The following is a 13,883-nucleotide window of genomic DNA, read 5'->3' as shown; positions in this document are numbered from 1 at the left end:
GGGAGTACAGGCAGGGTGGTCCCGATGGGGAGGGCATAGGGGATGCCTGGATGTACACCGCCAACTGTTGTGTGCGCCCAGGACCTGTGTGAACAAGAAGTTGCCAGAGGGAAGATGTGCCCACTGAGCTCTTGGGAAAACTGCCTCAGATGGAGGAGGGCGGGAGCCACTTTATCCTGAGGGGTCCCCAGAGGCTCCTAGCAAGGGCACTCCCCTGGGAGCCCTGGGACTGCAGGGGAGGCGGCCTACCTGGGGAGGGTCATCCTGTTTCCATTGCCTGCCTGAGGCTTTGCACCCAGGGTGGCCGAGGTGGGTGGCCTGTGCCCATCCAGGGCAGCTTGAGGGAAGGAGGGGGAGGTGGACGCTGGCTGTCGTCAGCACCTTGCTCTGTGCGGCCTCACCTGTCTGGCTGCAGCCAGTTCCCTGATGGGATGGGGTGGGTGGGTATGACTGGTGTTTGGACAAAAAGACTAGCAGGGGGTCCCCTGAGGTGTGGGGGTGCTGTCCTCCCATGCAGGGGAAGTGTCAGCTCTTACTACAAAGCTCAAATTCCTCAGGGTGTTCACCCAGGTGTCTGCCCTCATTCCTACATCCAAGGGCTCCCCTACAGGCCTGGACTTACCACGCTGGCCCAGGTCACCACTGCTACTCCAACAATTGCTTACTTATTTTCTTTAACAAAGAGAAAAAACTACCAAAAAAGTAGCATACTTCCTGCAAAAGATTTTTAAAAAGTAAAAAAAAAGAAAAAGATTAAAGTTCTCCTGTAACCTGAGAGTTATCCAACTTTTCTGTGTATAGTTGTAATAGGCAGTTAGACGTGAGCAGAGCAAGGATGATGGGCCTGGAAGCCCCAGATGGATGCCTTGCAAGGGGCAAAACTGGGCAAACAAGGACCTCGCCCCCAGGGTAACCTGTTTTCCTCTAGCATATCACTGGTCACACATAGGTCCGGACCCCTGACCTCTCATATCGCTGGCCATGCAGTTTAGACACCCCCCTCCCACTTTCCTCCTGAAAGATAGCATCTAGGCCCCAGTTGTATTTCAGCTCCAAGTCCAGAAAAGCAGCAAAACCAGACAAGCAACAGTATGGCTCCTCAGGACCAGCTGCATCGACTAATGACCTCGCCCTGGCACTGACCAATCAGTGGAGACCACAACCCTGAAAGGACACACCTAGGAAGCTGATACATATTCTATTGAGACCTTCTCCTGAGACCTCCTTGAGATTTCCATCTGCAAGAGAGAGAGAAATACCCTTAACTCAAAGGACCCACCATGCATCCTGGGCTCACCCCCGAACCTGTCTCCAAGGCCCCCTTTCCTCTGACTTCCCAGGGAGCCCCAGTGGCCCCGCCCGGGCTCTCCTGCTGCCTCTAAGCTCAGCCCTTCCTGTTTCACTGCCCCCAGCTTCAATTAATGTCTCATTTGAGTGTGTTTTTGCTGCGGCCAATACATTCTTGCTTGTGTTGCTGCACTGTTTGTTTGTTGTTTTGTTTTGTTGTGTTAATCCTCACCCAAGGACCCAGTGAGGACAGGATGGTAGCCTTAGAGTGGGCTGCGGTGTCTGGGGCCTCTCCGGCTTTGGGCAGGGACCTCAGGGTGTGAGGCCGGGCTCAGGGTGAGTGCCGAAAGCTCCGAGGAAGGACTCGGGTCTGAGCCTCGAGGTGGGCGTGTGGGTAAAAGTCCAGAGGTCTCCACCAGGACGGAGGAGGACAGGGGCCTGAGGACCACAGTGTGGAAGAGTGGAGAACAAGGGAGCATGCCCGAGGGCTGGTCAGGTGCTCCGCGCCGGAGGTCCAGGCAGGAAAGGCAGGAAGAGGATCGTGCGCTTGGCCGTGCGGGTCCCGGTGCCCAACGAGTGCGGGTTGGCAGAGCAGGGCGTCCACGTTGCGCGCACCCACCCGGTGGGACCCGAAATATCCCGGATTGGGACATCGCACGAACGACGCGGGGGTTCTTGGGAAGTTCAGGGTCCAAAGTATTACAATTTTGTAGTTTGTAAACCTTTTGATTCCCACTACAACCCCTTGGAGCAGGCGGGGCCGGACACGTTGTCCTCCTGCTACCTATTGGGGTCGGGACCTCCGCGCCCCCGCCCGCCGCTAGGATAGCCCGAGCCTTGCACCTGGGCACCGCGCACGTGTGCGCTCCAGCCACGCGGGCGCAGGTGGAGGGGAAGCGCGATGAGGACAAGGGCTATAGGGTGAGAGGGGAGCATGGGGGCCTCGCGAGAGGCACAGGGCACCGCCCACCGCGGCGCGGACAGTTCCTGGGGAGGCCGCCGGGACAGAGGGGCGCCGGGCGCGACCCCGCAGGGGCGCACACAGACCCGGAGGACCAGGGCAGGCGAGGGCCCGCGCGCGCGCCCCCTGCCGCCTCCGGGTCGGTCGGCTCGGGGCGGGGCGGACTCGCGTGCCGGGGTGGGGCCGTCCTTCCGCGGCTGCCGCGGCGCCTGGTCCCCGAGATGCGAGAGCCTGCAGCCGCGCTGCCACAGCTCCCGGCCCGGGCTTCCCCCGCGGGCGCGCCTGAGCCTCCGTGCAGAGCGGCCCTGGTAAGTGCCCCGGGCGGGCTCCGTGGCCCCGCTGCGCGACGGAGGCGCTCGTGGGGAGCCTTCCTGCCACAGGTCCTCCTACCCCATCCTTCCTTGGATCACCCTCCTCCCACCCCATCCCCACATCTCCAGGCCCTGGGGTCCGACGGGCAGCTTCTCACTTAAAAATAAAATCGGGACTTTTGAGGACAGCCTGTCCACTTCCACTGACCATGGTCCCCAGTTCTCCCCACCAGTAGCCTCAGTCCCCATTCCCCCTCCCCCCATGCAGGGATTTGAAGCTCCTGCTTGTGACCCACCCGCCTTAGGGCAGTTGGTTTAATTGCCCTTCAGTCTTAGCCCAGTTTCTTTCAGAAATGTTTTGGGCAGATGGTGGGCTTTGAACCCATGCCCTGAGCCCTCACCAGGGCAGCTGGGAGTGGAAGGCTGGGCTGGGGGCCCCCAGAGCCGGGGTGGCACAGCTCGGCCCCTGGCGCAGCTCGGCCCCTGCTTCCTGGCATGGAGCACCAGGCTTGGTTCTCACACTTGGGAAGGGCGGAAGGGCCCAAGTTCCAGGAATTCGCTCCCTTTCAGTTAGTGGCACCAAGAAAGTTTCCCCCCTAGAGTCTTAGTTTGAGTGGCTGAAAATCCCAGGTTGTGGATACTTTGTGGGTGACACAGACCCTCAGGGACCTGCCCACCCTGGAGTTGCCCCAGTGACCCCTGTTGGGAGGGGCTGGCTGGTGCTATTCAGGGTCAGAGGTCAGAGGCCTTGGGCCATCAGCCCCTGTTCCCTCCTGTTTCCTGGTTGGTTCCCAGGGCTGGGGCCGGAGGTACTTGTCCCCTGGAAGCATCCAGCAGGCCTCCAGCTGTTGGTGTCCTCGTGGGGGCGGGGGAGATGGCTTCGGTGGGACCAGCCATGGGCTCTGGTCCTAAGTGTGTGCCCTGGGCATCTGTCCCCAGGCTCTGGGTACTTGACAGCTGTGAACTGGACATCTCCGCTGAGGGCACTCTGCAGGGGCTTCTGGCAGAGGCGGCTCCTAAACCTGGCTGGCCTCTGCCCCACGCCAGGCCTGGCCTCTGCAGGCTCCTGGGTGGGAGCCTGTTAGACAGGGTGGAGGAGACTCTGCGGTCCCACTGGTGGGCAGGTGCGGCCCTGGCGAAGGGTTTCTGCCGTCTCCTGAGGTGGCCGAAGTCACCCTATTTTACAGAGCAGGAGTTCCAGGCGCCAACTGGTGGAGTCTGGACCCAGATTGTGTGTGGTTTCTGCCCAGGCTTGGTCCCAGAGCAATGATGCCCTGTGGAAAGAGGGTGGGGGTGCTGCTGGGTGGGGAGGAATTTTGTTTGTTTTTTGCTTTTATTTTTCTTAAAAGGACAGTTATTCCTTTTGCCTCTTGTAAGAGAAGGTTTGTGCAAAAGTTCAGCTTTCTCTGAGACACAATCAGCTCAGAGGTTGGTGGGGGATGAAGGCCCACAAGCTGGCTAGTCAGGCTCGGTGCACCTGTTGCTCCCCATATGTGGCACCCAGCCCCCTGCATGCCTCCACCGCTGCTGGAGGGACCTGGCCCTGGGCAGCCTCAGGCTACGAGGACCCTGACCCCCAGAGACAGAGAAGGAAGCTGACCCTGGGCTGGGGCCTGCGTCCCTCCCGCGTGTCTGTGGGAAGGTTCAGTCCTAGGGGGCTTCACCTTTTTAAGGAGAGTGCACAAATATTCAGTAAAATGGAGAACCTACTGCATGGCATCCGCCTCCTGTATTTATGATTCCTAGGCTGGGAATTCGGCACAGATCAGACTCCAAGCTGTGTTACTCAAACTGGGACTGGGCTGGGGAAATGGTGGGGGGCAACTGTCAGCTCCGATATCCCCAGTAGAGAGGCACCTGGAGATATGTATCTGTTCTTGGTGCTTTTTGCCATAACCTGTGTTTTTAGGGTCCTTTGAACACTGAGCTGGAGATACAGAGAGATGTGGCTTGGTGGGGGGTTGGGCGCGCGGGGGGGGGGGGGGGCGGCAGGTAGTGTGCAAGGCTGGGGAGGAGTCACACAGAGGAGCCTGGAGCCTGTCTTAGCTCCTGCTGTGAGGAGGAGGGTTTTGGATAGAGAGCGAGGGGGTCAGCCACCTTTCCTCGAGTGTTCCCTGGTCCCCTCTCCATCTTCCCGGGTGTCCCCTAACCCCATATCCCTGCTCCGAGGCTCAGGCTCATTTGGGGAATGGTGCTGCTGGGGCAGGGTCTCCTGGGGCTGGTGCAGGTCAGCTGTCCCCTTCACCTTGGACTTTGAGGAGTGGCTGAATTGGTTACTAAGTGCCTGGCTCCTCTTGGGGTTCAGGGGAACTTCCCTGGCCTGCTCTCCCCGAGGCTGGCTCAGGACTCTCCTGTTTGAGTTGAAAGGCCTGCAGTTCAGATGGGAGGGTCTTGCATACAGGCATCCAGCTACCGAGGGCCTGGCTTCTCGGGTAGTGTGGGCATGGTGGCCCTGGCACCGGTGAGCCTGAGAAGGCTAGGTCTTCTGAACTATCCATCCACCTGTTCCTGCTCCAGCCTGTGGCCACCTGGACCCTATCCCCGCTCACCCACCACAGCCCGTGGCTCAGGGCTCCCTGAAGCCTGGTGCACAAAATCGTGCAGGGGGGGTGCCCTCAGCCTGGCCTGCATCTGCTCCAATCCAGGACCCCTTGGGCCTATACTGGCAGTTGGACATCCCTCTCGCAATCCGGGACTGCTGGCTCCTAACTGCTCACCTTCCTGCCAGCCTGATTCCCCTAACTGCTCTCCCCTGCTGGCCTGATCGCCCCTAACCACCTCTGCTTCGGCCCCGCCACAGCCACCGCCACCATGGCTTTGTCCAGAAAGGACGACTGGAAGGTCGTCTGGAAGATGTCTGGCCTAATTAGCATATTACCCTTTTATTAGTATAGATTTAGTATATTGCCAAAGTTGTGCAATTACCACCTCTGTCTACTTCCAAAATATTTTCTTCACCCCGAATGGAAACTCTGTACCCACTAGCACTCACTCCCCATTCCCCCCTCCGGCCCCTGGCACCCATGAATCTATTTTCTGTCTCTGTGGATTTGCCTTTTCCGGACATTCCATATCAACAGAGTCAATCTGTGCCCTTTCAAGTCTGCCTTCTTTCACATAGCGCCACGTTTTCGAGGTCCACCCATGTTATAGCCACAGAACTTCACTCCTTTTGTGGCCGAGTCATATTCCACTCTATAGAGACCACACCTTGTTTGTCCATCCCCCAGATGATGGACATTTGGGTTACTCCCCTTCCCGGCTCCTGTGAATATGTGGCCGTGAGCAATTGGGTGCCAGGTTTTCAGTTCTCTTGGACACCCACCTAGGAGTGGGGTTGCTGGGTCATATGGCGACTCTGCATTTAGCTTTTTGAGGAAATGCCACACTGTTTTGCGCAGCAGCCACACCATTTTACATTCCCATTGGCAGTGCACAACGGTCCCAATTGCTCTACAGCCTCAGCAAGACTTGTTGGATTATAGCCATCCCAGTGATATGACCTGGTATCTTATAGCGGGTTTGATTTACATTTCCCTAGTGACTGATGGTGTTTAGCATATTTTCATGTGTTTGTGTACTATTTCTATATTTTCTTTGGAAAAAAATTTATTAAAATTGTTTTCACACTTTTAAATTGGGTTGTTTGTCTTCTTGTTGAGTTGTAGGAGTTCGTTGTATAGTGTGAATACTAGATCCTTATCAGTTATATGATTGGTAAATGTTTTTTTTCCATTCTTTGGGCTGTCTTTTCACGTTTTTGAGAGTGTTCTTTAAAGCATAAGTCTTAATTTTGATGAAATCCAATTTGTCTATTTTTTTCTTTTCTTACTTGTGCTTTTGATAACACTTCTAAGAATCCATTGCCAAATTTAAGGTCCTGAAGATGTAGCCCTATGTTTTCTTCGAGAGTTTTATAGTTTAACTCTTACACTTTGGCCTTTTAACTAATTTTGCTTAATTTTTTTATATGCTGTCAGGTAGGGGTCCATCTTCATTCTCCGGCCTGTGATACCCAGTTGTCCCCGCACCATTGTTAAAGAGACTGTCCTTTCCCCATTCAATGGCCTTCGCACCCTTGTTGAAAACCAATCGACTGCAGTATGCCTATTCTTATGGCACATTTTCTCTCTTTTTAGTGCTTTGAAAAGTTGGGTCTTTTCACATCTTTTACAAAAGTGGGCACAATTTTCTAATGAGCCCAAGTTATTCTTCAGCCAGCATAGATGGCCAACCACCCATATTAGCTGATCCAATTCCGTTCAGACACCACTCTGCTCCCTTGTTGTAGAAGCAAATCCCTGACATATTATTTCTTTCATATGTGTTTTAGTATGTGTCTCTGAAATATGTGCACTTTAAAAAAATTATCTTTTTATACCCTTAATCTTTTTGTGTGTGATTTGAGAGACTTAAATATAAAGAAGTAAGTACTAGCTCCCACAGTGAAAAGAGACCCTGAAGGGTTCTCCAGGCCAGAGCAAGTTGAGGAGCACACTTAGATGTGAAAGCCCCTCCCCAAACCTGGGTTCAGGCTCCTCGGAGAAGGTTTGTTCAGTCCCCGGTTGGTGAAGTTCACTGGGTCCCAGCCTCTGGCAGTGGTGAGCAGAAACACACAGAAAGATCAGAAGCACTAGAATGCGAAGCCCCTCACTTTTGCACATTGTGCTAACTTCAAAGAAGAAATGCTTGAGGGGTGCAGCCCATCCGTGTGGGTCAGGCAGGGAGGGCGAGTGTGGAGCCTGGAGGCTACCTTCTGCCCCTTCAGGGGTAGTGTAGGACCCTTCCCCCACCACTCCCCTCCTGGCCTTTGTGCTATCCTTGCCACACCCTTGACATTTACATGTGTTATAAAGCCATGATACAGTGTTATCATTGTTTTTAAACAGTCGATTATCTTTTAAAGATATTTAGTGGCAGGAACAAATCCGTGCTTTGTGTTCCATTCTGTGTTCCATGTTACCATCTGGTATCGGTTTCCTTTGGCCTGAAGACACCCTTTCACATTTCTTCTAGTTGGGTCAGCTGGGTTCTTTCAGCTTTCATGTGTCTGAAACAGTCTTTATTTCACCTTCATTTTTGAAAGGTATTTTCATAGGGTGTTGAATTCTAGGTCTGAGTTTTTTCTCTCCATGCTTTCAGGCTAGTGCCCCACTGTCTTCTGGCACGCATGTTTCTGATGAGGCATCTGCTGTTACTCTCATCTTTGTTTCTCTGCCCAATGACTGTTTTAACGATTATTCTATTTATAGCTGATTATTTGATTATGATTGTGCCCGGGTGTCATTTTCTTCATGGATGGGCTGTTCATGAGGGATATTGGTCTGTCGTTTTCTCTTCTCGAAATGCCTTTGCTTTTAGGTATCAGGGTGATATTGAACTTATAAATGAGTTGGCAATTTTTTATGTTATTTTTCATTTTCTGCCAGAGGTTGCACAGAATTAGTATTATTTATTCCTTAAATTGGTAGAATTTACCAGTGAAACCACTGTTTTCAGAATAGACATAGGACTAAACATGCTATCTATTTTTTCTTGAGTGAGTTTTGGTAGTTTGTGTTTTTTAAGGAATTTGTCTATTTAATCTAAATTGTTGGGTTTGTGGGTATAGTATGTGTCTTGGTCAACTTGGGCTGCCATAACACTGTAGACTGGGCAGCTAACACAATAGAAATTTATTTCTCATGGTTCTGGAGGCTGGGAGTCCAAGATCAGGGTGCCATCTGATTTGGTTTCCAGTGAGAGCATCTTCTTGGCTTGCAGATAGCCACCTTCACATGGTAAAGAGAGAGTTCTTTTTCTTCTTACCAGGGTAACAGAGCTTCACCTCATGACCCCATTTAACCTTAATTACCTCCTGAAAAGCGCTGTCTCCAATATAGTCAAATGGAGGATTAGGGCCTATGGATTTGGTGGTGGGGGAGGGGGTGGGGCGTAGAGGGGGCACAACTAAGTTCATAGCAGTATTCTCTTCTTTTCCTTCTAGTGTATGTGGGGTCTATAGTGATGTCCCTTCTTTCATTCCTGATATTAGTAATCTGTGTGTCTCTGTTCCTTGATCAGTCTGGCTAGAGCAGCCGTGGGCAGACTACGGCCCGCGTAGACAATGAGTAAACAATACCAACAGGATATGGAACATCCAAACGACAGACATGAACGAATTGGAAGGATCCAGCCCGTTTGAAATGAATAAAACTAAAAAAAAAAAGACCGTACCCTTTTATGTAATGATGTTTACTTTGAATTTATATTAGTTCACACAAACACTCCATCCATGCTTTTGTTCCGGCCCTCCGGTCCAGTTTAAGAACCCATTGTGGCCCTCGAGTCAAAAAGTTTGCCCACCCCTGGGCTAGAGGCTTATAAATTTTGTTGATCTTTATAAGGAACCAACTTTTGTTTTCATTGATTTTTATCCATGTTTCTATTTAAGTGTCACTGATTGTTTCCTCTTTATTATTCCCATCTTTCTGCTTGATTTGGATTTCTTTTATTCTACTTACATATAGTGGAAACTTAGATTACTGATTTGAGACTTTTTTCTAATATAAATGGTTAATGCTATCAGTTTCCATCAAAGTACTGCCCAGCTTGTAACCTACAAAGTGTGATATGTTGTATTTTTATTTTCATTTAGTCCAAAAGACTTTCAAATTTCTTTGAGACTTTCTCTTTGACCTATGGTTATTTAGAAATAGGTTGCTTTCCAAACATTTTGGAATTTTTGATATATTTTCTAGTTTAATTCCATAATTGTCAGCAAATATACTTCATATCATTTCTATTCTTTTAAATTTGTTTTAATTCCCAGAGTGTAATCTGCCCTGATGAATGATAGGATGTGTACTCTGCTGTTGTTGGATGGAGTGTTCTGTAAGTTCCAATTCGTTCATGTCTGTCGTTTGGATGTTCCATATCCTGTTGGTATTGTTTACTCATTGTCTTAATTACTGAGAGAGCAGTGTTGCAGTCTCTGATGAATTACCTTTTTATGTATTTTGAAGCATCCGTGTTGTTAGGTGAACACACATTTAGGATTGCTGTGTCTTCTTGGAAAACGGAACCGTCTGTCATCATGTGATATCCCTCTTTGTCCCTGGGAATATCCCCTTTTTGAAGTCTACTTTGTCAGATACTCATGCAGCTACTGCAGCCTCTTTGATTAGCATTTGCATGCTGTGTCTTTTTCATCCACCTACTGTACCTGCTGATGTCTTTATATTCACAATGTGTTGCGTGTATTTGAAGTGGGCCCATGACACATACCTGATATTCTCAGGGCACTTTCTGCTCAGGATGGAAGTTCTGAGTTTGAGTCCACCTCCTCTTCCAGGCTGCAGGTGCTTGAGGCCAGGTGAGGGCTCCTGACCTCCTCTCCACATCTGTGGGCCCAGAACCTGGCACTGAGTGGCCATTGCACAGGAGTGGTCATATCCGCAGGATGTGAGGCCTCAGACATCCTCGCTGTGCAGAAGCCTGAAGTGATTGACAAGCTGACCAGCCTCAGGGCACAGACAGTGTGACTGCCCCTAGGGCCGCTGCTTAGATTGGGGCACCTCTGTCCAGCAGCGCTGGTGGAGACTGGCGGGTTTGGTCAGCTGGGCTTGGTGCAACTGTGAGTTAGCGACCAAAGTGGAAGCTCGCACTGTGGCCTAAGTGACAGATTTTGCACAGAAAAGAGGAAGCCTATTGGCCCAGATTTCAGAGCCATTAGGGGGAGGATGGGAAGAGGAAGAAGACCCACCACAGGGGCCACCGAGGGAGGACACGCAGCCTTGGGCCTGCACGGAGCCTGCCGCTGTGCCCTGGCTGTGCGTCCTGCTCACGGGTCCACGTGGATCGGCTTCTGCGTCCTGAGGGCAGGCCCAGTACATCTGTCCACAGTAAGGCTTTCCGAGGGAGGCAGGGCAAGAGCACAGGGTGTTCTGTGTAGGGTGCAGTGATGCAGGTCCTCGGGCCAGGCTGGGAATGTGATGCTGCCCATCGAAGGGGAGATGTTGCCGGGGTGCCCTGAGTGAGAGGCGGCACGGGCAGCGCAGGCTTGTGCTGGAAGTGCCATGGGCCATCTTGCTCGAGTGGCGATGGAGGAGTTGGGACCCCTGTACAGGGGGTCCAGGGCAGCATGACACCTCCATCCCGGCACAGGGACCTCAGCTGACACTGCTGCCTTGGGTGGTGCGGGAAGTTGGGGGGCCCTGGGGCCTCTTCAACATGACCAACCAGGTGCTCCCTTCTTTTCCAGGCCGAAGATGATCCCGCCGGGGGAGTGCATGTACGCAGGGAGGAAGAGAAGGAAGCCCGTCCAGAAACAGTAACGTATTACCTTCTTTTTCTGCTGGGTGTCACCGATGAAGGGGGACGGTGTGTGCACTTTCACTGGCAAAGTGAATTTCAGGAGAGGTTTTGGTCATGGCTTCCTGAGGGATGAGGGACCTGGGAGGCCTGGCAGGGCGTGCACACTGGCCCGCAGCAGGAGGCCGCCGCTGCCCGCCTGTAGGTGGCCACTGCTGTAGAGCCTGCTGCAGCTGCTCTGACTTTGATGAAGGTGAAGTGAGGCCCAGTGACGCTCATTCGGCCAGAAGCCCCCATGGAGGGCTGCGATGTCACCTTGTCAGTGGTGAGCACCCAACCCCCTCTGTGCCCTGGTGACCCCCTGTCCTCAGGTGGGACCCACCCAGGGCTCCTTTGAGAGCCTCACCACAGATGGAAGGAGTCGGAGGCTCATCCTCCCTGCCTGGAGCTTCTGGAACCCTCGCCACAGGCGGCTCCAGGCCCCCTTCCACCACATCACCACTGCTCACAGTCCCTCCGCCTGCCTGTGGCTGGAACAGTGGGGCTCTGGGCCACAGAGGTGTGAGGTCTGTGGTAGCTGCGGGAATAACAGGGCTTAGGGGATGCCCTGCTGGGCGTCAGCAGAGAGTGGCATCCCAGTGGCCCACAGGCTACCTCTGCTCCTCCAACAGGGGTCCTGCAGGTGTCTGCCATCAGCTGGGACTCTGTGTGTGTGCAATACAGCTGTGTGTGTGTGTGTGTGTGTGTGTGTGTGTGTGTGTGATACTGCTGTGTATAATACAGCTGTGTGAGTGTGTGTGTGCTGTACAACTGTGTGAGTGTGTGTGTAATTCAGCTGTGTGTGCATGTGTATAATACAGTTCTGAGCGACTGCATATGTGCGTGGACTGTGTGTGTGGGTGCACACCGTCAGCAGCTTGTGTGTGGGTCTATGTTCTTGGACCGCCCCCTGGCCTCATGCAGCTGCAGGATTCTGTGTGAGGTTGTCAGCAGTGTGGCTCCACAGCCCCAAGGAGAGGCAGCAAAGGCCTGTGAGGCTGGACTTTGGCAAGCAGATTTGCCACCTGAGTCTGTCGTGTGGCCCTTGTGGCCTCAGGGCACCACAGGCCTTAGGTGGGGTGGGTGCCAGGAACACAGGCACGGCGTGGCTGCAGGGGAAGGCGGCTGGAGAATGGAGCGATGTGCACCTGGGTGAGGGCAAGGCAATAGGCACAGACTTGTGCCTCCCGCCAGCACCCACGGAGCAGTAGCAGGTTATTAGCTGGCAAGAAGGTACATTAAGGCCCAGCCCAACATGCACACTCATGCCTAACACGGGACTGCTCAGTCAGCAGTGTGGGCACCTGTGACACTACTGGCAGGTCACTGCACTGCCCCACAGTCAAGGTGTGTCTCTTCCCCAATTGGGCACACGTGTGGTTCAGGCTTTGGTATTTGGATGCTTTAGTCACAAGTGAGGTTTAAGAGCCATTGCATTTCCATCTCTGAGAACTGTGTTGATAACTTTTGCTCATTTTTCTATTACGTTGTTAATGTTTCTGTGCTTCTTGATCCTTAGGAGCTTGTATGTCAGGGAGACTAATTCTTGAGTGTGTTTCAAATACTTTCCCCCAGTTTTAATTTAGTTATGGTGTTCTTTGCCGTGCAGAAAAATTTAATTTTTATAAAGTTGAATGCATGAATCTTTTCCTTTGTGGTTAATTTTACATCATCATTAGAAATGTTTCGTGTTTATAAGAGAATTTTGCAGATATTTCTTCTCAACTTTTATGGATTCCCTTAAAAAAGTTTGAATGTTGTTTTTAACACTGTTAGTGAATAATCAGTCCTTTCCTCACTGATGTGAGCGGCATCGAGCATTTTAGAATCGGATTCAAGACTCATGGGGAGCAGCTGGGTGTGTGCGTGCGTGCCGAGCATCTCCACAGGGACATGTTCCAGGAAACTGGGGGCCAGACGACTTCTGTTTTTGATGTTTGAATGCAGGGCACCCGAGCCCACAGCCCCTCCTCGGGTGTGAGCTACATCCCTGTATTCCAGCTGTGGCCTTGGCCTCCTTGCCAGGCCAGAGGGCTGTGGGGCTTTGGTCTGGCCCTGCCCTCTGGAGTGGGTGATGGGTCTGTGGGTGCCCATCTTCCTCCTGGAAGGTGTGGGTAAGAAAGTCGTGGAGCATGGGGTGGACAGAGGAGAGAGCATTTGCCTGGACTCATGAGTGTCCGGCTCCTGGGCAGAACCTGCTCCTCAGAGACTTCCTCGAGTTGGATGCAGAGAGTGGACCTGGGTGCTGTTGGGTCCCCAGGGCTTCTGGGAGCAGCGGGGTGACACTTTGAGCTCACAGGGGGAGTGAGCGGTGGGCCTTCCCTTCTGTTGTCTGAATTTTTCATCTTTATTGGGCTATAACTGCAGTACCTTCGACTGCATGGATTTAAAGTGCACCCTCCAGCCCTAGCTGGTTTGGCTCAGTGGATAGAGCGTCCACCTGAGGACTGAAAGGTCCTGGGTTTGATTCCCATCAAGGGCACATGCCCGGATTGCGGGCTCAATCCTCAATCCCCCTTAGGGGGCGTGCAAGAGGCAGTCAATCAATGATTCTCATCATTGATGTTTCTCTCTCTCTCTCCCTTCCTCTCTGAAATCAATAAAAAATATATGAAAAAAATGAATTTTAAAGTGCACTGTCCGATCGGTTTTGACCTACGTAAACACCCGTGAAAACGTCACTGGAACCAAGGTCACAGACACGCCTGTCACTCCCAGAGTCTCCCTGTCATTCCTTCCTGTACCTCGTCCCGGCAGCCTCTGATGCCTTTTTCCCGCAGACTGGCCTGCATTTCTTGGAGGTTTCTATAGATGTAATCACACGCTCCTTCCCTGGGCAGGCGGCTTTGAGATGCCTCCATGGTTTGTGCATCCGTGTCGTGTCCCAGATAGGAACCCCACGTCCGTTTATTCGCGTGCAGACGGACACCCGGGCTGGTCCCAGTGTGGGGCCTTTGCGACCGAAGCTGCTGCAGCGTTAAACGTGTGTGGGT

At 52.5% G+C, this 13,883-nt stretch overlaps 1 protein-coding gene across 1 annotated transcript in view; it reads left to right on the top strand.

The window, feature by feature from the left end:
- Positions 1-10,808: 10,808 nt before the first annotated feature.
- The window catches only part of AHRR (aryl hydrocarbon receptor repressor), a gene marked incomplete at its 5' end in the record, with an annotated part of 65,992 nt that continues 62,917 nt past the window's right edge, over positions 10,809-13,883 (top strand). Inside the window, one exon of the mRNA XM_081090394.1 lies at positions 10,809-10,870. Within this exon, the coding sequence (XP_080946520.1) occupies positions 10,809-10,870 (62 nt within the window). The remainder of the gene's footprint in view (positions 10,871-13,883) is intronic.

This window comes from Myotis nattereri, assembly GCF_964212035.1.
Source record: "Myotis nattereri genome assembly, chromosome: 4".
NCBI classification, from domain to species: domain Eukaryota; kingdom Metazoa; phylum Chordata; class Mammalia; order Chiroptera; family Vespertilionidae; genus Myotis; species Myotis nattereri.
This window is presented reverse-complemented; position numbering and strand designations above follow the sequence as displayed.